Source organism: Schistocerca serialis, chromosome 4 (genome assembly GCF_023864345.2).
Source record: "Schistocerca serialis cubense isolate TAMUIC-IGC-003099 chromosome 4, iqSchSeri2.2, whole genome shotgun sequence".
NCBI classification, from domain to species: domain Eukaryota; kingdom Metazoa; phylum Arthropoda; class Insecta; order Orthoptera; family Acrididae; genus Schistocerca; species Schistocerca serialis.
In genome coordinates this window covers 754,661,366-754,688,640 of record NC_064641.1, presented here as the reverse complement: position 1 = coordinate 754,688,640, position 27,275 = coordinate 754,661,366, and the positions used below count along the sequence as shown (strand labels likewise).

The 27,275-nt window shown below is 40.8% G+C and overlaps 1 protein-coding gene across 1 annotated transcript in view; it reads left to right on the top strand.

Annotated features, from left to right (window-relative positions):
• Positions 1-27,275, top strand: part of LOC126474748 (dynein beta chain, ciliary-like) — a 734,368-nt gene that overhangs the window by 236,122 nt on the left and 470,971 nt on the right. The window contains exons 21-25 of the mRNA XM_050102225.1: positions 5,392-5,614; positions 9,703-9,869; positions 11,038-11,203; positions 11,755-11,878; positions 18,572-18,720. Coding sequence (XP_049958182.1) covers positions 5,392-5,614; positions 9,703-9,869; positions 11,038-11,203; positions 11,755-11,878; positions 18,572-18,720 — 829 coding nt within the window. The remainder of the gene's footprint in view (positions 1-5,391; positions 5,615-9,702; positions 9,870-11,037; positions 11,204-11,754; positions 11,879-18,571; positions 18,721-27,275) is intronic.

Below are 27,275 nucleotides of genomic sequence, written 5' to 3'. Positions count from 1 at the left end.
GCATCAGTGCTTGCACGCCACCTGCTATATGACAATGTCTGCAGCTATGTCAGCAGAATATTATGAGGAACTCTGGGGCGCACCAGAGAATAGATCACAATCAGAAGAATGTCTGAACTGTATGAATTAGTAAGGAACTAATAAAGAGATATGTTGTGGACTGACAAGACAGCCAGTCCACAGTGACGGGTAACCGAAAGGCACGCACTTAAACTCACGCAGGCTGGCTTGAGGTCTGAAACAGGATACGTAATGAATGCTATAAAGAAAAGTACGTAGCTGCTGGAATACTTAACTTTAATCCACAATTGGTGAACATTGGTCTTGTTACTGTACATGCTTCATTAGATACATAGCAAAGGATAAATGGCGCCTTGCTAGGTCGTAGCAATTGACTTAGCTGAAGGCTATGCTAACTATCGTCTCGGCAAATGAGAGAGTAATTCTCAGTGAACCTTTCCTAGCAATGTCGGCTGTACAACTGGGGCGAGTGCTAGTAAGTCTCTCTAGACCTGCCGTGTGGCGGCGCTCGGTCTGCAATCATTTATAGTGGCGACACGCGGGTCCGTCGTATACTAATGGACCGCAGCCGATTTAAAAGCTACCACCTAGCAAGTGTGGTGTCTGGCTGTGACACCACATTCCTCCCCCGCAAATCTGCGGACGGTTGTGTTATAAGGCTTCCGCCTGCGTGGGGAGGACCCCATGTTGGCGTATGCGACGAGGTGGGGAGCCTAACTACAGGCGAGGCTGTGCCACCCGCACCCGGCCATTCGGTCCGAGGGGAGCTAGGAAACGCCTGAAAACCTAGTCCAGGGTGCATGCCAACATGCGGGGTATGCGCCCGAAGATAGTCAGGAGGGGCCAACGGGTCGACCTCCATCGAGTCGGAGCACCCGACTGGCGAAGACGACAGATGGTCCGGAGCGGGCAAGAGTTCCAAGTCGGAGGACAGCGGGTCACGGGAAGCGATCGGCGGCGCGTGACCCAGGGAGGCGCCCGGCGGCAGCAGCGACGCGTCCTCTGCAGGCGGCGCCAGCGGGATAACAGGCGGCGGCGGCGCGTCGCCATGGGGCAAAATGGAAGGCAGCGTCGGTAACACCTGGGGATGAGGCGAGCCAGTAGATGGGTCCGCCGGGCGCTGACCGGACGGCACCATCGCTGAAAGCAGACGGGGAGCGGCAGAACCCGTGCGACGACAGAGGCGCAGCTGATTGAGATGCCGACGCACCTCACCAGAGGCCCACAAAACCAGATACATAGCGCGGCCGAGGCAGCAAAGAATGCGCCCTGCGAGCCAACGCTGTGAACCGCGATAGTTGCGATAATATACAACGTTGCCTGGTGCAAAAGCAGGTGTCTGCCGCTGCACAGGAACCTGATGCGGCGGATGTAGCAAAGACATCAAGGTTCGATGAGGACGACCGTGGAGCAACTCAGCCGGCGAACGACCATCTCGGGGCTGAGAGCGATACGATGACAAAAAGAGCAATAACGCGTCCTCCCGAGAATGCGACTCTTTCAGCTTCAACATCTGTGACTTGAAAGTCCGGACCAATCGTTCAGCGGCACCGTTTGACTGAGCCGAAAATGGCGCGGATGTTAGATGTTGAATACCATTGGCCTTGCAGAATGACTGAAATTCTGCGGACATGAATTGTGGGCCATTGTCGGAAACAATAGTCTGTGGAAGACCTTCAATACAAAAGATAGCAGATAACGCTTGGATGGTGGCAGATGACGTCGTGGAAGACATCCGGACAACAAAAGGAAAATTACTGAAAGAATCGACCACAACGAACCATCGAGCATTCCAGAATGGACCAGCAAAATCGATGTGTACGCGTTGCCAAGGGAAGTGGCTTTCGGCCATGCAAAGAATTTCCGCAGTGGTGCGGAATGTTGTTCGGCACACGCAATGCAAGAAGAGCACATATTCGCAATCGCAGCATCGATTCCGAACCAAGTACAGTGCTGACGAGCAAGTTGTTTCGTTCGCACTATACCCCAATGTCCTTGGTGGAGAAGCCGTAAGACAGAGGACTGTAACGAACGTGGGACCACGACTCTGGACTGATCATTACCAGAACGCAACAGCAAAACACTACGTCGAACAAAAAGTCTCTCCTTGTGTGCAAAAATCGGCGAACCCACGGATCCTCGATCCGTGACTTTGACAAAGGCCATTGCGTGGCAACAAAACACAAAACGGTAGCAAGGACAGGGTCAGCAGCTGTGGCTGTAGCTACACGATGAAAGTCAATTGGAAACGATTCAACCACGTCATCGGTTTCCGAATCAATGAACATGCAAGCAAGTTCGAAAGAATCGAATGCTCTATCCTCAGCAACAGGCAAACGGGACAACGCATTGGCGTTTCCGTGCTTAGCAGTGGACCGATACAAGATATCGCAGCGGTACTGCGAGAGAAAAAGAGACCAGCGAATGAATTTCTGCGCTGTACGTGGAGGTACAGGCTTGTGCGGATGAAAAAGCGATGTCAAAGGTTTGTGGTCTGTGATGATGGTAAAGTGACGACCATACAAGAAATCATGAAACTTTGTAACACCAAATACGAGAGCCAAAGCTTCTTTCTCGATCTGTGAATAATTTCGTTGCGCTGACGAGAGCAATTTGGACGCAAAGGCAATAGCGCGATCATGCGAACCATCTTTGTGCGCAAGCACAGCTCCGATCCCGAAATCCGATGCATCTACCATCAACAAAAGGGATTTCTGGGGATCGAATGGCGTAAGGTAAGTATTAGAAAGCAACGCCGATTTCAACTGGCGAAAGGCGCGTTCGCATTCTGTCGTCCAGATGAACGGAACACCTTTACGGCGTAAGCGATGAAGCGTAGCCAAAATGGAAGAGGCATGTGGGATATGGTTATGATAATAGTTAATTTTTCCCAGCAGACTCTGTAGCTGCTTCAAATTCTGCGGCGAAGGCAAGTCTTGTATGGCACAAAGGTGCTCTGGACGCAGATGTATGCTTTGGGCATTGATTACATGTCCCAAATATGGTAAGTCACGAGCAAAAAACACACATTTGTCCTTCCGCAAGCGAAGACCGTTTTGTCGCAAGACCTGAACTAATGTTCTGAGATTGGCTAAATGTTCTTCTTCTGTCTTTCTGGAGATCACAATACCGTCCAGATAGTTTGCTGCAGTAGGGACCGACGCACAAACAGTTTGTAAATATTGCTGGAACAATGCAGGGGCGGATGCACACCCGAATGGCAGTCTTTTGAATCGATACAAACCAAGATGCTTGTTAACCACCAATACGCGCTGGGATTCTTCGTCCACCGGTATTTGCAAGTACGCATCTGCTAGGTCCAACTTAGAAAAATATTTACCCGGGCACAGTTTGTCAAAAAGATCTTCCGGGCGGGGTAAAGGAAAAGTGGCAATCACTAGTTGTGGATTCACTGTTGCCTTGAAGTCCACGCAAAGTCTCAATTTGCCGGAAGGTTTTGGCAATACTACTAAGGGTGATGCCCGGAGAGAAGCCTGCACACGTTCAATCACACCTTGTGATTCTAAATCGTGTAATGTTCTTGCGACCTCATCATGCAATGCATGGGGAATATTGCGCACTCTGAAAAATTTCGGTTGCGCGTCTACTTTCAGTTCCAAATGTGCGTCATAATTCTTAGCGCAACCAAGGCCCGGGGCAAAAATGTCTGCAAGTTCTTCACATAGACGAGAAACACTGGCTGAAGGCACAGTCTGGTTCACTGATAGGACCTGATTTACGATAGACAAGTTAAACAACTGAAATAAATCTAAACCAAACAAGTTCACTGCAGAAGAAGAACGAAGAGCGTAAAATGACACAAGTTTTGTTTGTCCCTTGTATGTTGCAAGAAGGCTGCACTGTCCTAACACAGGGATATGCTGTTCGGAATAACTATGTAACTTAACATTTGCGGCATGCAACGGAGGTGTGCCCAGTTGTTTGTACGTGTCTTTATTGATCAATGAAACTGCAGCTCCGGTATCGAGCTGGAATGGGATCACGTTGCCATTAATGTCCAAGTCTACAAAATGTTTATTGTCCTGCTGACGACGAGAGCGACTGTTTTGTGCAATTTGAACAGACACTGGTACAGAATCACTTGCTAATTGACGTGATTTCCGGCGACGTCGACGCACACTTTTTGTGGGACGAACACCGTCACTGTTAGAGAGAGTGGCAGTGGGCAGAGTGGAATTAACTACATGAATGTCCATGGGCGAAGGTTCACGAGCCTGAGTATTCTTGGTTTGATTCCGGTGCGAAGCAAAGGGCCTGGAATGGTTGTGTGTGTCCTTTCAGAGCTTTTCCTGGCAAACACTCTGAACATGTCCTTTTTTATTACAGAAAAAGCAAATAGCCTGGCAGGACGGGCAATTCTCACACGAATGTCTAGTAGCACACCGCGGGCAGGACTTTAGCACTGCATTTGCATGCTGGCGCGGGACACGTGGCTGCGCGGACATGCGCGAGGGCTGTTTACAGTTCCATGCAGCTCGCCCGGCGGGCCGGTTAATGTGACACACAGCTGGCGAAGTTTCAAATGATTCCTGAGCAAAGTCAAGTGTGTCTTGCCTATCCAATATGTCTATCACTTGTTGAAGGGAGGGATTGACGAGTTTCAAAATTTGCTCCCGTATACGAACATCAGAAATGTTCTGTGCAATTGCATCACGTACCATAGTATCTGAATAAGGGAGTCCACATTCACACTCAAAAGCACAATCCCTTGTAAGGCCTTGCAAAGTTGCAACCCACTCCCGATTAGTTTGACCGGCCGTACATTTTGTACGAAAGAATGTATACCGTTTTGCAACTACATTAACTGATTCCTTGAAATAGGCACCTAAAGCAGACAAAATTTCTTTGTAGGACAGAGTTGCTACGTCGCATCAAAATATAATGATCTATTGATCACTGTATTCCAAAAAAAAAAAAAAAAAAAAAAAAAAAAAAAAACTGCTTTAAAAATAATTTTGTTCGTAACAGGAAACAAACCAACACTTTCTGTTGACACTAAGCATCGCATGAAAGACATTACAAGCAGTATTTGTTTTGGCTGATTCCAGCTGCACAGTGCAAAAGCAGAACTGCAAATATGTACTGAAACACCAAAGAAAATGTGTCTGATAACTTTTAGGAGAGACACCCTGTATGTTTAAAAAATTGGGTACAGTTGCTGAATAGAGCCCTCACAATTAATCACTGCTACAAGTCCCACTCATCATTAAACTTGTCCTGCTGTGGGATATTGTGAATGCTCATACGTCATTCATGAATAATTTACCATATCATTCATTATTATTAGTATTGTTATTAGTATTTCACACGGTTTATAGTGTGTCATGGCTGACTGAAACTTTTTTTCAGCTTATCCGACCTTGCAGACTTTATACACCAAGCAGATGAAGGATTGCTGCAACCTGTTGAGGAGGGTGACTATGAGCGACTTGTCAGTGTTATGGGCTACCTAATGAATGTCAAGGAGCGTCAGGCTGATACTGACGAGATGTTTGAACCGTTACAGCAAACTATTGATTTACTAAAGCAATATGATCAGGACTTACCTGAAGAGGTCAATGTGCTCTTGCAGGTAATGATGCCAATATAATGTCGCAGCCCCTGCCCATTGTGGTGCTCTGTGTTACATTCTTAGATGTAATAGTTCATGTGATACCATTATTGTTGGTGCGCTAGTCAGTAGGAAAATTAGAAACAGGCAGTCTGCTGGAGAACATCTGTTGACATGAGAGGTTACTAAGTCTTTTATTAGGAAAAATTTCTGCAGCTGTAAAAATCACCCTTTATACAAAGCAGTCAATCTTTAATGGTTTTACTCTTTGTGAGATGTTTCTTTGAGGGGAATGTGACAGTGTTTGGATAAGATGAAAATTATCATCAAAATGTGTAATTTGTAACATTGTAGTGCAGAGAGCAGACTGGATGTGAAACAATAACAAATGAAAAAAATGAAACATACACAATGACGTTACAACCAAAGTATATCAGGAGGATAATGGAAGGATGTAAAGAGAAACAGAGAATTTAAAAAAAAAGACCCAGAAATGGAAAAATAGGGAGTGGATAAAGCCAAATATTGAAGAAATGGAGCTTCTGAGAAGGAAATTTCATAGAGGCAAGGAAATTTCATGGAGAGGTGAATAGGACATGGAAACCTTGTATAGGCAGAACAAGTTTAATAAAATATGAGAAGGGCAAAATTATAAGCATGAAGTAGAGCCGCTACTATGATAAAGTCCTTAATCCAATACCAGTTATACCATGGAACTCAACAGAAATACAGGAGGAAGAGGACCCAAATAACAGAGTGGAGCCACCTAATTTAGAAAAGGTGAGAATGCAACGAGGAAATTGAAGATCAACAAGGCGACAGGAAAGGACAGCATTCCAGCAGCATTTTTCAAGCAAGGAGGCTCTGAATTGGAAAGCAACATCCTGAAAGTGGTTAACCTAATATGGGAAGAAGAGGAAATGCCTCAATCATGGAAAGACAGAATTATATGCTCTGCATATAAGAAAGGAGACAAGATGAAATGGGGTAACTATAAAGGGATCACAGTGCTTAATCTAGGATACAGAATCCTCTCTAACATACTGTACAACTGACTCCTTCCAATAATACAGAGGGAAATGGGGCTGTTGCAGTGTGGATTTGTCCTTGATAAGTTAAATATCAATTAGATATTTACCCTTAGACAAATTCTGGAAAAAACAAAGGCATATGGGGTCAGAATGGTAAGGACAGTAACATTGAAACTTCCTGGCAGATTAAAACTGTGTGCCGGACCGAGACTCGAACTCGGTCCCAAGTTCGAGTCTCGGTCCAGCACACAGTTTTAATCTGCCTGGTAGTTTCATATCATCGCACACTCCACTGCAGAGTGAAAATATCGTTCTGGATAGTAAGATTCTTATTCAATGCCACCTTAGAGAAGGTGATGAGAGAAGCAAGGGTGATGAGAGAAGCAAATCTCTTGAATAGGGGAACAATCTTCATAAATCTGTGCAGATACTGGCCTGTGTGGATGATATCGACATAGTAGCTAGAACTCTCACAACTCTTGAACAGGCTGGCAGGAATATAGGACTAAATATCAATGAGCAGAAAACAAAATACCTACCTGCTGGGAGAGCCACAGGCAGGACTTGCCAGCCGGAATAACACCTTTATAAGTATTGATCATATCAATTACTTAGGTTCAATTGTATCAGTCTTAAATTATACCTGCTATGAAACAAAGCAGAGACTAATGGCAACCAATAAAGCTTATTTCACCACAACATAGCTTCTATCTTAAGGCTCCTGACTAGAACCACAAAACTAACAATCTGTAAAACACTGATCAGACCAATGTGTACATACACTTCTGAAACCTGGGCTCTGACACCAAAGGATGCTGAATCACTGGATACATTTGTGAGAAGGATCCTCAGGAGAATCATTGGCCCAGTTTGTGAAAGACGAAGATGGAGGAGGAGATACAACCGCGAGTAGTACGTCATCTACAAAGATCAGCCGGTTAGAAAAATTGTGAAGTCATCTAGGCTGAGGTGGGCACAGATGAATTATATGGAAATACCAAAAAAGACTTTACAAGAAAAGAGAGGTGGACAGAGAGGATGTGGCAGACTGAAGATTAGATGGGAGGACAGAGTCATAGAAGGCCTTTAGAAGACAGGCTACAGAAATTGGAAAATGCTAGCAAGGGACAGGGATAAATGAAAGGAGGTAGCTGAAGAGGCCAAGACTCATCATTAGTTGTAGACACAGAAGAAGTGCAAAGTATTCAAAGTAATTCATGAATCATCTCTTGCTTCGGAACTGGTTGTCTTTCTCACTCTGAGTACCATGTCCGTTATGGATCATAAGCATTCTGTGAACAGGGAAAAGTGAAAAATGGTGAGGCTGTGATTGATGTAGCAGATTCTGACTTGACTTAAATATCATCATTCTGGTTATGATTTTCATTGTTTCACATCACTGACATTAATATCTCAGTGATTTATGTCTGCAACTGGGCAAACTTATGCAGTGATACCACTGAAAGGGCAGTGGTTCAAATCATGGACTCTTTATTTGAATGTATACTTCCTTAGTTTTGTGATGAATTCCAATACTTAACCAAAGATGGCGTTGCTAGATGCCACCAAGTGATTAATCTTTAACAGTCTTGATCATTCTATCTGTAGTGATGAGCAATCCCTCCCAGAAATGCAGAGGGTATCACTGAGGCCTTCACAGACTGTAATTACCCTCTAAGCCTTGTAAAAAATGGATCTTATCTCAAAACTCATCTATCATTCCCCACATACCCTCTGTCTGACAACAAAGGAGCACTCCTCTTGTGACTCAGTTTAATCCAGGACTGGAGCAACTAATCAGGTTCTCCTCCAGGGTTACAACTCACTGTCATCATGCCCTGGAATGAGAAATACCTTCCCCAACATATTCTCCACATTTCCAACAGTGGTACTCCACCACCCACCAAACCCATGCAATATTGTTGTCTGTTCCTACTCTACCCCTGTTCTCAACCCTTTCTCTCATGGCTCATATCCCTGCAATAGACCCAGATGCAAGACCTGCTCCATACATCCCCTCATGACCATCTACTCCCATCCTGTCACAGGCATCTCCTGTGAAGGCAGCCATGTGAACTTAGGTGCAATGACTGTGCCACGTTCTGCTTTGGCGTGACAGCTAGCAAGCAGTCTGTCCATATGAATAATGGTGAGAGGCAGCTGAACCACCCAGTTGAAGAACATGCTGTCAAATATAATGCCTGTACCAACTGAATTGTTCCGACCAAAATCAGCTGCCCTGGTGTCAGTTTTCACTATACCCTGTCCTCCATCTCCCTAACCACTTCCCTGCTCCCATTTCAGCCTCACACACACCTTCTGTGCTGCCAGTACACCTTTCTCTATTATCTGTTTCTCTCCTCAGCTCTTTTCCCTCCTCCATCTGCCCCTCATCACATGGAATAGCTTCTCGATGTTGCCCACAGCAGCCCACTATTTTGCCTCAAACATGTCTCTGCATACTCCCCGAGGCAGCACTAGCATCTTCTCCCACCTTACACTGCTATCCCTCCTCCTCTCAACACAATTCCTCTTCCTTAACCTCACTACCCACCCTAACCACATTCCAGTTCACATCACATGCAGTCACAGTCAAGCCTTATTTTCTGGAGAAAATGGCAATATGTGTGTGAGTTGCTGTTATGCGAATGTGTGTGTTTTCTGCTTCTGTAGAGGAAGTTGCCCAAAAGCTGAAATATTTGTAGCATTCTTTTTCGTTGTGTCTGTCTGTGACTCAGTATTTCCTTGTTGTGGAGACTAGCAACCTATTTTTTCCATGTTCTTGTTATCCAATCCTGGACTTTCCATTCTTTAAATTGTAATGATAGTAATTATGACAAAATACGTAGCTAATAAAGAAAAATGAAATCAAACTGTCCTTTCAGCATTATGAAGACTTCCTCTAGTTGCCATTCCTAAATTTAAATATGTGTTCTGTTTCAAACAATACCAGTAAATGTAGTGAAACTAACTGTGTACTTGGCTGAATGAATTGAATGTTACAATGCTATATATTTACAACACATTCAGTACAGTAATCAATGATACAATATCACTGATACATAAACGTTCATTTAGGAATTACCAGAGCAATGGAATAATACAAAGAAGATAGCTACACAAGTAAAACAACAGGTGGCTCCACTGCAAGCAATTGAAGTGTGCTGCATAAGAAGTCGAATCCAGACCTTTGACAATCAGCAGTTGCAGTACCGTGATCGTTTCCGCAAATACCGTTTCCTCAGGTATTATTAGCAGTTTATTAAAAATAAATGTTAGTATATTCTAATACAAATATCATTTCATTAAAATCCGTCAAAGAGTCAAGATTGCAGTTTGTATTAGATGAAATAAAATGAAAACACATCAGCCTCCAAAATATATTACTGAAGATTTGCCATCTCAAAAGTAATCTGTACACATTTTGGTATTAGTCTAAGTTGGAAACGAGGTGGAAAATCCCTATATTACCAGTGTTTTAATCTATTGTGCTAGCTAAAATTGAATCATTAAAACCATGTCCTGGACCCAGACTTAAATTTGAGACCTTTGCCTTTCATGAGCAAGTGCTCACTATCAGTGCACACACCTTCACAGAGTGAAAATTTAAAGAGTTGCACACATCCTCATCTTCGCTAAAATCTTATATATTACTGTACTTTTCCACATTACAGAAAATGTGAAAATATAAGAAGATCTAGACTTTATAGAGATGCTCAACATTTACAAGAATAGTGGTGAATTAAGTACCATTTTGTGAGACTGCATTTTGCTCATAATGTTGTGGTATGTACTTAAGTAATGCAGCTTAGAATTAATTCACTTTAAGTCACTTTAAAATCAAAACAGTTTGCTGTGGAATTTTCTCATTTCAGTGGTCTGAAGAAGTCTTTCATAGGTCTCGTGTTGATGCCTTCACTCAAAACAAAGCTATAAGACAAGTTTCAGTCTAAGTTTTAGCTGACAGCATATTGTCATTTATAATCAATGCCATTCTGTACCATTCTATGCTATTCATTGTCTTTCTACATGTTGCACCATCTGTCTCTTTATATGTGATCTCCTGCTTCTGTTTTTCTTTTACTTATTGGAGCAAGGGCTGCTGATTTAAAGACTGACTAAAATATGGTGGAATCAAGTGTTGTCATTGTTATGATTAATAATAACAAACGAAGAATTGTAAAAAAAAAGTTTATACACCATGTTGTTACCATAATTATTAAACACAAAATGAAAGAAGGTTTAAACTGACCTTACAAAAACTGCCTAGGATCGCCATTATGGTACTTAAGACATATTTGACTGATCTCATTTTTGATTTGTGTGAATAATGATCTATGAGAAAAATATCTGTATTCTTAAAAACTGTGCATAAAAAGTGATGATTCTGTATGTTCTGTTCATTTGATGCAGGTATGACTGTAAGGATCCATATGACTTGGTGGATAAAACACATTTAGAAATTAATAAATTTGAAGAGGACATGCAAGCTATCCAAGACTCCGCTTCCTTATTTGAGGTTAATGTACCTGAATTCAAGCATGTCAGACAGTGCAGAAAGGAGTTGCGCATGCTAAAGGTACACTAACAATTGTGCAATTTGGTAGCTGGAGCAAAATAAAAATATTTTTCTTGTGAAATTGTTAAAAGTTTCTCTGAAGGGACTTGTTTATAACTGTATGTATAATTATATTGTAAACTGTAAAAAATGAAAATCTGGGTGATACAAAAACAGTGATACGAGGAGAAATAACTACCTGGTCATAGCATCTTGAGCTCTTACTGTACCAAAATAAAAATATGTTTTTTGTCAAATTGTTAAAAGTTTCTCTGAAGAGACTTGTGTATAACTGTATCATATAATTATATCATAAATTTAAAAAATGAAAATTTTGGGTGATACAAAAACAATGATATGAGGAGAAACAACTATCTGGCACAAAAACAATGATATGAGGAGAAACAAACTATCTGGCACAAAAACAATGATATGAGGACAAACAAACTACCTGGCTATGCCATCTTGAGCTCTTGCTGTACCATCTTGTAGTTTTATATATTCGTGTAATACATTTTTGATAGTAAGAGATTTTTGATTTCAGTAACAATTGTTTCTTCTTTGGATTGTAGCAACTGTGGGATTATGTGCATATAGTCCAGACATGCATTGATGATTGGAAGACCACCCCCTGGAGGAAGATTGATGTTGAAAACATGGATATAGAATGCAAGAAGTTTGCTAAGGAAATACGAGGTAATACAAAAAACACAGAAGATGTAATTAATATGCAATAAATACTCACAATGTAACAGTGAAAAAACATTTTTTACAAATCTTTATGTATTTCTGACGTCTAAATTCAAAAATTATACTCAAACCATTGTATCACCCACTGCTGTGCCACCAGTCATATACTTAGTCAATTTGCTATCACATATAGAAGTAGTACATACATATATGGCACACGAAGAGGGGTGCTGACTTATAAAAAATATTGGGGGTGCCCATACTGGGGGTCTTGCCTCAGGAAACTTTCTGAATTTTAGATGAAAAATAGTGAGTGTTTAGTTATTTTAAGCATTTTAGAGTCATATGATCAACATTAGAACCCTGAAAATTGGACTCTCGATAACTCGACACTCCAGAAAATTCAACAAGCCTGACAAATTTTTTCGATCTTAAAGAAGAAACAAAACATAAACACGAATGGTATTTTCATAAAGAGCTAATTTAATTTACAGTAATAATCATGCTTATAGACTATTACAGAGCAGGGAATATATAGCTCTGAAAAGACTGAAATTATATGTAAATAAAACCTAAACTATCATTAGAAGAATAAAACATAAAATATTGCTGCCGCACAGTAATAGCACTTTGAATAAGGCTCAGGGTTCATTAAATAAAAACAGTGTCTCAAAGTTAATGCTTTTATACAGTTAATAAAGTTAATATGTTCAGTCAAAAAGTATGTAAATAGCGGGTTTTAATTTGGCCTTATGTCCGCCCCCAGTAGCTAAGTGGTCAGTGCGACAGAATGTCAATCCTAAGGGCCTGGGTTTGATTCGCAGCTGGGTTGGAGATTTTCTGTGCTCAGGGACTGCCTGTTGTGTTGTCCTAATCATCATCATTTCATCCCCATCGGCGCGCAAGTTGCCGAAGTGGCGTTCAAATCGAAAGACTTGCACCCGGTGAATGGTCTACTCTACGGTAGGCCCTAGTCACATGACATTTACATTTTTATTGGGTTTTACTCCCGAAAAATATTTAAGTATTTGAAAATAACTAATACAATACTATAGTAATACAGTACTAAACTAGCACTAATATTTCGAAACTAAAAATTTAACATTATGCATGTATTTAATTAACTATTTTATAAAGAGTTTTAAGATTGCTCTAAATGCCATTATTAGGGCTAGAGTGTCTTTAGAAAGGTGCAAATGTCGACCGTCTGACTGGAATACTGAATATGAAGCTGTTGAATCGCTTCTGTCCCATTGTTGATTGGAGATATGACTTCAGACATCTAAAGGCACTAAATGACCATTCTGCTGTTACTGTTATGACTGGAACTACTTGGAGAAGCTTAATGCACTTCACTACTTCACATAACATTTCTCCAACTGCAGGCTCTTGTGTAATGTACTTTCTTACATCACGCATGTTTTTTAAGACCAGTTGTTTTTTGTTAGCGATATTGGCTAGCATAGTCAAGTGTAGTGCAGTCTCTCAATATCTAGGTCATTTTTGAAAAACTCAGTTGATTTTTCCAAATTTGTTTCACCTCTGTTTACTAAAAGCAAGCACTCTTGTTTAACTGCAATGACCTGTGTGAGTCCAGTTGAAGCAAACCACTCAGCAATGCAAGATTACACCATTTCACAAATTTCAATTTAAATAGCTTTGTAGTATGCTTTTGGGGTTTTGAAAGTGTGCAGTGAGTTGGCTTCATTGTTTTCATATTCCTTTGGTATACTTTGATTCCGAGGAAGTGAAGGATCATCAACTTGTGAAGGTTTTTCTTTTAAGCACAATTCTCAAAAGTGTACAAAACTGTCATGCCTTCTATTCAATATACAAATCAAGCCCTCACATATTTTTTCCATATCAGCAACACTTAGATGAGGGCATTGAATTTTTTCATTGACATTCTCTACTGGGTTCAGTGCATGGCAATAAAGATGTAAAAAGAAATAAGTCTTGAATTGTAACATTGACTCAAGGTAGCCTGTACATTTGTAACGTGCCTCTGTTTTGTCCTCTGCAGCAAATGTTTCAAAAAACCCTAGAAGTTCTTGAAAGTTTTTCAATATTCTCAGGATACTAGAAGCTCGCATAGTCAATCGAGTTGGGCAACGAGGTCGTAGACCAGCTTGGTCATTGGCGCTCTCACAGCGTATGCTTCTGAAAAGACCCATCCTTTTCTTTGATTCCCTTACGGTGTTTATTAAGTCTGTTGCTAAAGCCATAATATCCCTCATAGACATAAGATGGCAGAGGCTGTCTACAACTGCCAAATCTAAACTGTGAGCAGTGCAGTGCATGTAACGTGCTTTTGTTTGTATATATATTTGAGGCACCATCATAGCATTGTCCTCTTAACTTATCCCTTGACAAATCAAGATGAGCAAAACCATCTTTTAAAATACTATACGGAGTTTGTGATTCAGTGTTGGGCATCTTGTATAAGTCAATAAAATCTTCATTGATGATTAAGGAATCATCGACAGTACGAATAAAAAATGACACTTGTTCATGAATCGAAGAATCACTTGTTTCGTCAGCCATAATAGAAAAGTGTTCAGTCTCCTTGACTGAAGCCAATACCTTTCTCAACACAGACTTTCCTAGTAGATCAATGATCTTGTTTTGAATATCGTGTGATGTCCACTTATACCCCAAATGCCCTAACCCATCTTTAAAACCAGATATGTCACTCTTTCAGAGTTCCAACAACTGAAAAAAATTTTAGTTTACATCTTTGTGCCGTCTAATTGCTAGTCCTTGTCAGCATATAAATTGCACGGTAGTAAAAATTGTGTCAAGAGCTAAATGTCCTTTTTTCATATCACTATCTGACTGTTCATTCAATTGGGAGGCCACACTTCGGTTAGTGATAGAATTTAGTTTCAGAACACCTTCCTTATGCGTAAACGTATTTTCATCAAGACGGAATTTTTCCAAAGCTTTTTTCCAGTTAGAAAACCCAACGGAAATAAATGCATTTTCTTTTATTGAAGAAAATTGTAATAGGTTTTTAGCATCTACCTCTCTTTTTGGTAGATGCTTCATATTCTAGCCAAGTAAATTTGATCAACCAAGACTTCTGAAATAATCTTCCCTTACCAGATTGTCCAGGTTTCAGCTATGAATGGCTCTCAGCTGAAGACGACAAAGCAATTGACTACACAATAATTGTTGGAGTTTGTCTTGCAGTATCATCTACTCCCAAGTGCACCTTTTTGGCAACAAATTTATCCATTGCAAACTTAATTCATTATACACTAAGAGACTAAAGTAAATGAATAAAATATCATCACATAAAACAGTCCACTGGACACTAAAAGTCGGAACACTAAAGACTTCTGCAGCATATACTGAAAGAAACTATCCACACTGAATGACTGCAACAGCAGGGTGGGCTTTATATACCCACGGCATCGTAATGTCTCGAAGTGTCAAGGCAACGTGAGGTGGAGGGTTCCAGGCGCTTCTGCTCCAGTCCTTTTGATGTTGCCATGGCCGCAGTGCTGGCCTGCGGGCACAAGACTTTACCTGAAGGTTCGCACACCGTGACAAATTCTAAGTGTGCCCGCAGCACCATAACACTATCATGATTCACACCACTCGTTTTCAGTTAACCTGCTTACTACAGTAATAATTATTTGTTTTAACTCATTACTGAACGTATTTTAAAAGGTAACTATTGTCAAACAAGGAAAATAGAAAATTCCAACATAATTTTGTGATTTTACAAAGCATAATATAACTAATAAACCCCCAAATGAACTTTTGAAGGGGCTCAGGCCCCATGGAGTTGGTGCCTGTGCAGACGAATCATGCTGAAGTAGAATACAAGTTTAAAACAAGAACATACTAAAATATGTACACAGTGAACTGATGCATACAGAGAATGTGGTACAAAACGCTATCCTCATTTATTCCCTGCTTTCTTAGTTGCCATGGCATGGCCCCTGCTTGTTCTGTTATGGGGCAAATCCATATCCTCAAGGTGAAACATCCAGCAGTAGTCGCCCATTATCCAAACATTCCAGATTCCCTGGTTTCGTCGTTTCATGTCCTTGATATCCTGAGGGAATATTTCACCCTGTTCTTCATTAACAGAGTCTGGTTTGGATGAAAAAAATCAAGGTACAAATTTAAAAAAATGTAACTTTAAACTCATTGGGCATCCCTGCATTTTGAATTATGTCAACATATCTCAACTATGCTGACATACTCTGGACTGTGATTATTTCCCACGAAGTTCTGAACCACAAACTTTAAGATAGTCCAGGATCTTCACTTCATGGCATTCACTGAATGAAAAAATCTTCATCTAACATTAGTTTCTGAATATTGGGTCCAGTGTACATGCCCTCTTTCAACTTAGCATCTGATATGTTGGGAACTTGTAACACAGATATCTGAAACAGTTTTCCCACTCAGGTAATGCCTTGACAAACTGCTTCATTGTGCCCCGTTTTATGTGAAGAGGTGGCAAAAGTATTCTGTCTCTTTCCACTAGAGGGTCACACTAGATATTTATGTTCCCTTGAACCAGTTCCAATCTTTTGGGCTATTGTGTTTGCTCCCAATGTTTGTCAAGAGCTCAACCGTCTCATTCACGGGTGCAACAAGGGAATTTGGTACATCCTGATTGTAGTCCTAGCAGCATACCCAAACTTTAAGATCACCACACACCATCCAGTTGCGATCCTCAAAATAAATGGTAGTAAGAAGAACCTTCATGTTGTCATGTTTTTCTTTCAGATGCACAGAATGACCAACCGGCACGGAGGCATACATGTTACCATTGTGCGGCAGAATTGCCTTCAGGCTTCGTTTAGATGAGACAGTAAACAGTCTGCAGTCATGTAGCACATATGGGATGTTGAATTGACCAATCAAAACTTGTGCCTCATGCAGTACACTAACAAGTCATTTTGAGTAAAATGCTATGTGAAAATCAAGTCTCTTTTTCTGTAAAATGTAACAGCTGTTAACAAATGTCTTCCATGCAGTCTTGACTGTAAGAACTGTGCTTCATTCTTGTTCAGTCCCAGATCACACAGAGGAGAGCTCTCATCTGTGCCTACTTCAAAGTCAGTGTCATACACCTCCTACACAATATCTCTGTCGTCACTACAATCCATATGTAACGTCTATGGAACTGTTGTATAAGTATATCCAGGACATGTGGAATATGAATAATTGCTGAGAGGATGTTATTTGGGTACTCATACTCTTCTTTTTCTTGCTGAACTAGTAACCGTACAGTAGCAGGAGTAGCAGTTGTCTGTATGATTCTGTTTCCCCCACCAGACCATGAGGATGCCAAACCTTAATTACTTCTTCTTTCCTGCCACCCACCATTGTAAATCTTCTATATACATGAACTGTGGAGCCCAAGCTTTATTGATGTCGCTTAGTTTCACTCCAAAATAGGCATGATAGGACTTTCTCATGAAAGCAATAATGTTTGGTCTATTGTCACTACATTTTTGCTACAAATTAGCAATGTTTACAAAGTCTTGGGTAGACATGGTACACTAACATGTGACCTCAATGGTGTTTTTGTGTATATTATCATTGCTGCAAATGTATGCAATTTTGGCAAAAACTGTGATATGATGTGAGTGTATCAGGAGCTCGAAATACGTAGAGAACACCTACAATTTCGAGAAAAGTTTTTGTAACTTTACAGTTTATTGCATTGTGTAACAATATAGGATACATAATGGAAATAATTTAATATCACATCAAGGAATAGTTAATTCGTTAATGGAGTGAACTGTGGCCATTAAAAACTGAGGAAGACCAAGGCTTGAGTTCAGTAAGCAAGTTTAAATGGATGTAGGGTGCAAGAGTTGTGCAGAGATGGTGAGGCTTGTGCGGGATAAGCTAGAAAGGAGAGCTGAATTGAACCAGTCTTTTGACTGAAGACTACAACTACACATATACATATGTATATGTGTTGTACATGTTAGGTGGCTTCATGGATGGAGAGAAAAACCCCTGTCATCATCCAGTAGTTCCAGGGCAACTTATGCAGACTTTATCTTGTATGTAGGAAAGTCAATTAGGTTCAAATCAACTAACGGACACACAGAATAGGCCACACAAAGAGATCAGTTATTTATGAAACATCAACACCAGTAAATGCTACCGTGAGTGCAATGTTGTTTTGAGGAGTGAAAAAATTGCATCATATTTAATAGCTATTGCAATTTAGTGATACATTGCTACTTCTTGTAAGAGGAGACAGAAAAAAATACACTATAAATTTGTCTGACACTGTATCTCTACACCTTAAAGAAAGATTTTTATTTTTTTGTGTTCATCTTATAAATTACAAGTTTTAAACAATCTTTTTCTTTATTAATATGTTTACAATAAAAACAGCCCTTGGTTTTTCTTTGCAGTAGCCTGTAGTTGTGGTATAAAATTATTCTTATGGGTAAGCAATTTATAAAACAGAGAAAGCATTAATCAACTTTTTCCTCAGTTGTCCATTTCTTATCATTCATGGCTATGGACAGTGGTAATATATGCAGATAATCTACATCATTAATATGAAAAAAATATTTTAAACACAGGTATTTCTGTCAACATTAACATTTGTAACCTTATTGAACAATGCTTGAATAGAAACGTTTACACAGTTTATAGCATCTTATATCTGTAATTAACAAGGTAGATACATGAAAGTTTTGCTTTCAGCACTGGATAAGGAAATGCGATCATGGGATACATATGTGACACTTGAGGCTACTGTCAAGAACATGCTAACATCTCTGAGAGCAGTTGGTGAACTACAGAATCCAGCAATACGAGAACGGCATTGGCATCAACTGATGAAATCAACAAAGGTCCTTCTGTTTGCTGTTGTTTCTTTTGATTGACAATGAATATGTTTTTCTCATACGGAAACTTACTTCTTCCTGTCTCTATTGTTACGTCTCCCTTAAAGCTTTACATTGAATTCTAAACTTTTATTAGATATTTCTTCCATATTTTCTGTCATAAGTAAGGATTTTTGTTGTGTGCCATCTGGTATTTTTAAGATCAGTTCCAACATTTTTATTTATCTCTTCTTTATCTGTCTGTGTATTATGGATTTGCACACAATACTTTCCACACTATCTCATGCTATTAAAACTAGCAGAAAGTCATACAAACTTTTTATTTTATTGATAATGAAAGTAAAAAGATTATTGTTAATAATATTTGAGACAGAAAAGACCACAAAAAAAAAAAGAAAAACTTAGAGCTGTTCTAATAGACTCAAAGATTAATACTGTTAACTCAGTCCTGTTTCTCTCTTGGGGTCGTTGCATTTATTTGAATGTTCCGTGGATCATAACTGTGATCCCTTGCAGTGACATGCAACAAGGAAATCTACAGTTATAAACCACATTACTACAGAAAAATTTGGGAAGATACTGATCCTTTATGTGGCAGTCATTTACGTTCATTAACCATACCCATCTTTTACTCAACTAAACACAGGGAGGTTTTAGGGCTGGAGGTGCAACTGGAAAAAAATATACTGGTTCCTGTTATAAGGAAATACTATTCATCAGAAGAGATGTTATGTACAAAAATGATTTGAATCGACTCTCCTTCTGGGTCTATGTATTCCTTTTTCTAGAGCTTAGGGAAATTTTCTCTTCAGTGTATGTTCATTGTACCACTTATTTATTTTTTGTTTCAGGCAATTTAATTTCAAACATAAATTAATGTTATCTGTGAGACCTGCTCCAAATTTTTCAATTTTGGCAGCCTAACATATGTATTCATTTTCTGTCTCAAATATTGTTGACATTTTGATTTATATCACTTAATAGCTTTCTGCTGAGGCCGTGTTAGTATTTTTAGCACACATCTAAACAAATTTCACAGACATTAATTAATTTATCTTCTGAAATGTTTTTGTTACTAGATATCTGTTAGATATGAATGCAAAGAAAGAAAATCCGGAACACATTGAATCTTGGTAAAAGGCTCCTTACCTACAAGTAATTAAATTTGTGACTGATTTAATTAAATCAGCCTCCCTTCACCCATGGGGGGGAATGACTGGTTGTGCCATGCCAACAGTGGTTTCAAATTACCTAGCTTGAGACAATCGTTTTTTTTCACAGGGAGGCCTGCCCTGAGTAAAAAAAATCTCAAAGTGGCGATCTGCAGTCATGGTAAATCTCAAATACAGCTTCTACATCTACATCTATACTCTGCAAACCACTGTGAGATGTATGGCATAGGGTACCGTATTTACTCGAATCTAAGTCGCACCTTTTTTCCGGTTTTTGTAATCCAAAAAACCGCCTGCGGCTTAGAATTGAGTGCAAAGTAAGCGGAAGTTCTGAAAAATGTTGGTAGGTGCCGCCACAAGTGACTTCTGCCGTCGAATATAGGTAGCGCTGCATAGGCATGCTTTGCAGGAACAAAGATAAATACTAGCGCCAACACCTCCGCGTCAGTAAATAAATTAAAAAAATAAGGGTGGAAGACGACCCTTCTTCTCCGCCCCGAGTTTCGACCACTGGATTTTATACCTTATCCAATGAAGTAAATACAAATTCCGTATTGTTCATCTTTGAATGTAGCAGCATTTCAATATACTACGAAAATCCGACTGGCAAGACTGTTTGGGATGTTTGCCAATATGGCCAACGCCACGTTCTGAATTTTTTCCTACCTGTGAGAAGAGATGGTTGCTAATAGGAACTTTTATGAATTGTGAATTGTTGTGGATTGGCAAGACAGCCAATCCACTATGACAGGAAGCCGAAAGGCACGCATTTAAGATCACGCAGGCTGGCGTGAGGTCTGGAACAGGACAAGGAATTTGTAGTAGCAAAGAACGTACGTAACTACTGGAATACTTAACTTTAATTCATAATTGGTGAACATCGCTCTTGACGTACATGTTTTACAGCATCAATAGTAACTGGTAATGGCGCCTTGCTAGGTCGTAGTAAATGACGTAGCTGAAGGCTATGCTAACTATCGTCTCGGCAAATGAGAGCGTAATTTGTCAGTGAACCATCGCTAGCAAAGTCGGCTGTCTAACTGGGGCGAGTGCTAGGAAGTCTCTCTCTAGACCTGCCGTGTGGCGGCGCTCGGTCTGCAATCACTAATAGTGGCGACACGCGGGTCCGACGTATACTAACGGACCGCGGCCGATTTAAAGGCTACCACCTAGCAAGTGTGGTGTCTGGCGGTGACACCACATGAATCACATACAGTATTCTCTTTGCCATAAGAATAATACGAATATAAACATTTTGCCATGTATTCTTTCATGTTTGCTGCTATCTCATTTAAATCCTGCCTGCCTAATAAGCTACGAAACTAGGGTGAGACAACAGCAAACGCGGAAGAATATACATATCATGTCATGTTTATATTCGTATTATTCTTATGCCTAATAGTGATACAGTCAGAAATGAAGCACGGCAATTGATTAGATTCTTAAATCTAAGATGACTCTAATTTCTGTGCAGAATGTATTGTACTGAAGAAGCGTCTGCAAAGATTTTCAAACGGAGAAAAATTTTCGCTAAACTCTCGTTCAGAACGTCTTCTATCAAAAGCAGTCTATTATTTGGTTCTTGTTGATCATTATCAAAGAACGCAGTAGTGTAAGTAACAACAAATAGCAGTCTCTTGCCGTTGTTTTGCTAATGATATGATTCCTCTCTTTTTTTTATTGTAAGTGGCGGTAGTGCGCATGAAAACAAGCCATGCCGCGAGCGGGGACAGGCCGTATACACTCATATTAGAATGCGACAAACAATTCATGACACAGTACAGTAATGCATTTTCAGCTTAGAGTGACGTAAACACCTATAACAAAGAGAACGGCACTTACCAGATAAAAGCAAAATAAGCAATCAATTCAAACCAAACGTGAAAAAGGAAAGGTACCCGCATAAATACGGACGGAGCGTGTGACACATAGCAAAGGCTACCCACTAAAGCTGAACTGCTAAGCTTACGACTCGAACCTACTGTAGCTGTATCGTCATTCATTCGACCTAAATTGTGTCTCATATTACAATGGACCAACTTTGTTTCGATTTGTAGGTGCGGCCTAAAACTTTTCTCTCCCCTTGAATTTCGAGTCTCAAATTTCAGGTGCGGCTTAGATTCAGGAAATTTTTTTTTTCTTGATTTTGAGTCTCATTTTTCAGGTGCAGCTTAGATACGAGTGCGGCTTAGATTCGAGTAAATACAGTATGTCCCATTACACCAGCTAGTAGGGTTTCTTCCTGTTCCATTCACTTATGGTGTGTGGGAAGAATGATTGTTTGAATGCCTCTGTGCATGCAGTAATTATTATAATCTTATCCTCATGATCCCTATACAAGCGATACGTACGGGGTTGTAGTATAGTCCGAGGGTAATCATTTAAAGCTGATTCTTGAAACTTTGTTAATAGACTTTCTCAGGTTAGTTTCTGTCTATCTTCAAGAGTCTTGCAGTTCAGTTCCTTCAGTATCTCTGTGACACACTCCCACAGATTAAACAAACATGTGACCATGTGTGCTGCCCTTCTCTGTATACGTTCAATATCCCCTGTTAGTCCTATACGATTTGGGTCTCACCCACTTGAGCAGTATTCTAGAACTTGTTGCACATGTGATTTGTAAGCAATCTCCTTTGTAGACTGATTGCACTTTTCCAGCATTCTACCAGTAAGCCAAAGTCTACCACCTGCTTTACTCATGACTGAACCTATGAGATAATTCCATTTCATATCCTGATGAAGCATTACACCCAGGTATTTGTATGAGTTGGCCAAATCCAGCAGTGACTGACTGATATTATAGTCATAGGATACTACTTTTTTTCATTTTGTGAAGTGCAAGATTTTACATTTCTGAAAATTGAAAGCGAGTTGCCAATCTCTGCACTATTTTGAAATTTTATTAAGATCTGACTGAATATTTATGTCACTTCTTTCAGATAGTACTTTATCACAGATAATTACATCATCTGCAAAAAGGCTGATATTACTATGCCATTGTATGTAAGGTCATTAATATACACCATGAACAGCAAGTGTCCCAACACTCTTTCCTGGGCAAACCTGAAGTTACTTCTACATCTGACAACTACTCTCCATCCAAGACAACATGTTGCATCCTCCGTACAAAAAAGTCCTCTATCGAGTCACAAATTTCACTTGATACCCCATATGATCATACTTTTGACTGTAAGTGTAGGTGTGTTACTGAGTCAAATGATTTTTGGAAATTGAGAAATACAGCATCTGCCTGATTGTCTTGATCCAAAGCTTTCAGTATCTCATGTGTGAAAAGAATGAGTTGGGTTTCACATGATCAATGTTTTTGAAATCCATGCTGTTTGACTTTCAGGAGATCATTCTGTTCAGATACCTCATTATGTTTGAGCTTAGAATATGTTCTAAGATTCTACAACAAATTTATGTCAATCATATTAGATGGAAGTTTTGTGGATCAATTTTGTTACCCTTCTCATAGACAGGTGTGACGTGTGTCTTTTCCCAAGAACTGGGCACAGTTTTTTATTCAAGGTACCTATCATAGATTAAAGTCAGAAGAGGTGCTAACTCATCCGCAAATTCAGTATAGAATCTGACACAGAATCCTACTGGCACTGGAGCTTTGTTCAATTTTAATGATTTTTAACTGTTTCTCAACACAACTGACACTAGTACTTATTTCATTGATCTTGTTAGTGGTATGAGGATTAAATTGGGGCAATTCTCTCCTTGGTTTTCCATTGTAAAAAACATTTGAAAATGGAGTTAAGCATTTTAGCTTTTGCCTTGCTACCCCAAATTGCAAATCCTGTCTTATTCACTAGGGACTGGACACTAACTTTGGTGTCACTAACAACCTTTGCATATGGCCAGAATTTTTTTGGGTTCTGTGAAAGATCATTTGACAGTATTCTGTGATGGTAGTCATTGAAGGAATCAGCCAAATGCATTTCATTCAGTATTTCTTTATCTATAGCCCTACACTTTGTTTTCTACCTATTATGCAGTAATCTCTGTTTCCTTAGAAGATTCTTTACAGTGACTTTATACTATGGAGGTTCCCTCCCATTGTTAACTGTTCTACTGTGTACATACCTGTCCAGTGCACTGTCAACTATTCTTTTAAAATTGAGCCATAGTTCCTCTACATGATCCTGCCCTGTGCTGAACATTTCAATTCCTCACTGAAATATGACACTACTGATTTTTTGTCTAGTTTACTGAACATATAATATCTTTCTGCTTGTTTTAGTTGTCCTTCATACTTTGGTAATCATTGTTGTCACAACTGTGTCCATGGTCACTGATACTGGTTTCGATGTGGACATCCTCAAAGAGGTCAGGTCTATTTGTTGTCATTAGATCCAATATATTTCTATCATGAATGGGGTTCCTAACAGTATGTTCTAGGTAGCTTTCAGAGAAGGCATTTAGTAAATTTTTCACAGGATATCTTGTTACACCCAGTGTTAACAAAACTAATTTTCCCAGTTAATTGTTGGATGATTAAAGAAAGTCTCTGCTGATGGTTACAGTATGATTGGGGAACTTACACACAAGTGGATGGAGGTTTTCTTTAAAGTTTTCTGTTACATCAAAGATGAGTCAGGAGGGCAATAGAAGGATCCAACTATCATTTAATTCCCTCCCCTGATACTGAGTCTTGCCCAAACAATGCCATATGGAGCTTATTTCTACCCCAGTGGATTTGAGTTTCATGTCTACTGTGACAAATAGACCATCTGCATTTCCCATTTTCCTATCCTTTCAGTATAGTCTTAAATTTTCCCCAAAAGTCTCACTGCTAGCAATTTCTTGTTTCAACCAGCTTTCTGTACCTAGTATTATAAGAGTTTCACTTCATTTCATGAGTGCTTCAAACTCTCACTTTTTTGTGAATGCTTTGGCAGTTTACCATTAGGATTTTAATAATTTCATCTGTGGGAGGCATTTGTTTCAACACTACATTGATATTTCTGGTTTTTCTACAGCTATTGTTATCTGGATTGGATGGGGAGTCACCTGATATAAGTAAAACCTTATGTTCACCCCACACACAGTCAGTTACCTGAGTAACAGCCTCTCATGTATAGTACACACCTGGCCCATTTAGGGGGCCCCTACTGCCCCATGGCACAAGTCCAGAAAGTCACAGACTAGCTTGTCATGGAAGTCTCAAAGTGTCTGCTTCAGTCCTTGCACTTGACTCAGAACCAAAGGACCATGATCAGTTCTGGCGACAGTGCTAGAAATTGTGAGCTTTATTTGGTTATAGTCCTGCTCTGATGTATAACGTAACAGTTACTGTCTCGCTTAATTCATTTTATGATTTTTTTTTTCAGTTATATTTATTCTGAATGACACTATTTTATGTGGTTACTATGAAAATTAGCCTATCATATTTCCCCACTGTAGTTTATAATTCACTTTTGTTTCTAAGACAGTATACCCTGGAATTTTGTTCTATATCTCTGAATTTATTTCTGTGGCTCGACCAAAAATTACATCATTTACCGTTTAGTTGCCACCATAATGTAGTTGTTCCTTTAGGCTAACTTCAGATGTTTGGGTTATGCTGGGGAGGTATGCAAGCTTACTTCATTAAGCCGTCTGACAAAGACCTTGTGTAGTAGCCACCAGAAAGATCGCGGGAGGCGCACATTGGCACGGCGGGTGACAGACGGTATTTGCCGCAAGTAGAGTCCCGTCCACCAGAGGGCACGCGAGAAGTCGGACGCGACCTCTGCCGGCATAACAACAACAACAACAACAACAACAACTCCGGCAGCACGGGCCGTGCCCAGTCAGTTAACATCGGGCATGCCTAGGACACAGTCCCGTTCTACGCTAAGTGAAGTGCGACGTAAACGTGAACAGTGTTACTACACAATTGGCGACGCGTGTTGCGTCGTTGTTCCGGTTTCGCAGCTTCTCCACGGCATGGAGGATTTGGTGCGAGTTTTGGTTGCGCAGCAGACGGGACTCATGGCCACCATGAAACAAGTGCTTCCGGCGTTGCTCTCCACGCCGTCTGCTCCGGCGCCGTTCCCTCCTCCCTTTCCCCCGTATGACGAGACGGCAGAGGATTGGGATGCATATGATCATCGCCTTCGGCAGCATTTCCAGGCGTTTCATGTTGCCGATGCGGAGGTATGTCATGCTCTCTTCTTGTCTTGGATATCTCCCTCGCTGTATCAGGTTTTGCAGCAGCTAGCGCCGTTGCAGGAACCCTCGTCCTTGTCTTTTGACGCATTGTGTTCATTGCTGTCTTCATATTATTGCCGCCGCACGCATGTTGTGATGGCTAGGGTCGAGTTCTATCAATGCAAGAAACAGCCCCATCAGTCTTACCGGGCGTGGGCCACTACCCTGCACGGTCTTAGTCGCAAGTGTCATTTTGTCACGGAGCAGTCGTGAGAGTCGTACGCCCACGTTATGGACGCGACGTCATTGTTCATTTGGCCCCTGATAGGGAGGTCCGGCAAAGGGCCCTACAGTTAGAAAACCCTTCCCTCGAGGAAGTCCTGTCCATTGCTCAATCGTATGAAGTCTCTCACACAGCAGGTCAACAGCTGGAAGCGTGGTGCGACGTCGCGGAGGTTCAGAGCGGCTCGGCCGCGTCCACTGTGTCAGGGGTGGACGACGTGCGAGCGGTACAATCCGGCCGTTACGGCCGCTCCCGCACGGTGCGTAATCAGAATTCCGGCCGCCGGCCCCTGTTGCTGTCCTGTGCGTCGTGCTATATACATCATGATCGGTCAGAGTGCCCCCAGCTTTGGGCCGTTTGTCGCAAATGTAATAGAAAAGGTCACATTGCTAAAGTTTGCCACTCAGCCTCAAAAGAATCGAAGGAAGCAGGTACAGAGGACATGGACGTTGACATTCAGGAAGTACGTTGACATTCAGGAAGTTTCATCGGGCCAGGCTCCCGACGCATCGGCACGCAAACTCTTTATCGAGGTGTCGGTTCGGTCGCGCCGGTTACAACTGCAAGTCGATACGGGCGCGGCAGTTTCATTGTTGAATGCACAAACTTATTCCGACCTTGGATCGCCCCCGTTGGCGCCAGTTTACCGGCATCTACACGGTTATGGTAAACAGTTCATTCCCCTACTGGGTCAATTCACTACCGACGTGACTTACAAATCAGTCACTCGGCCTATTACTTTTATTGTTGTCAGTGATGCGAGCTCAGCTAACCTTTTTGGCCTGGATGCCTTTCAAGCTTTCGGTTTTTCTATCGCTGACACCATACAGTTGGTCTCCGAAGACGTTCCCTATCAATCATTGGAATCTTTGATCTCCGACTTTCCAGATATTTTTGAGGAGGGCCTGGGGCGTGTTTCAGATTTTGAAGCTCACTTAACGTTGAAGGCGTCTGCTCGCCCG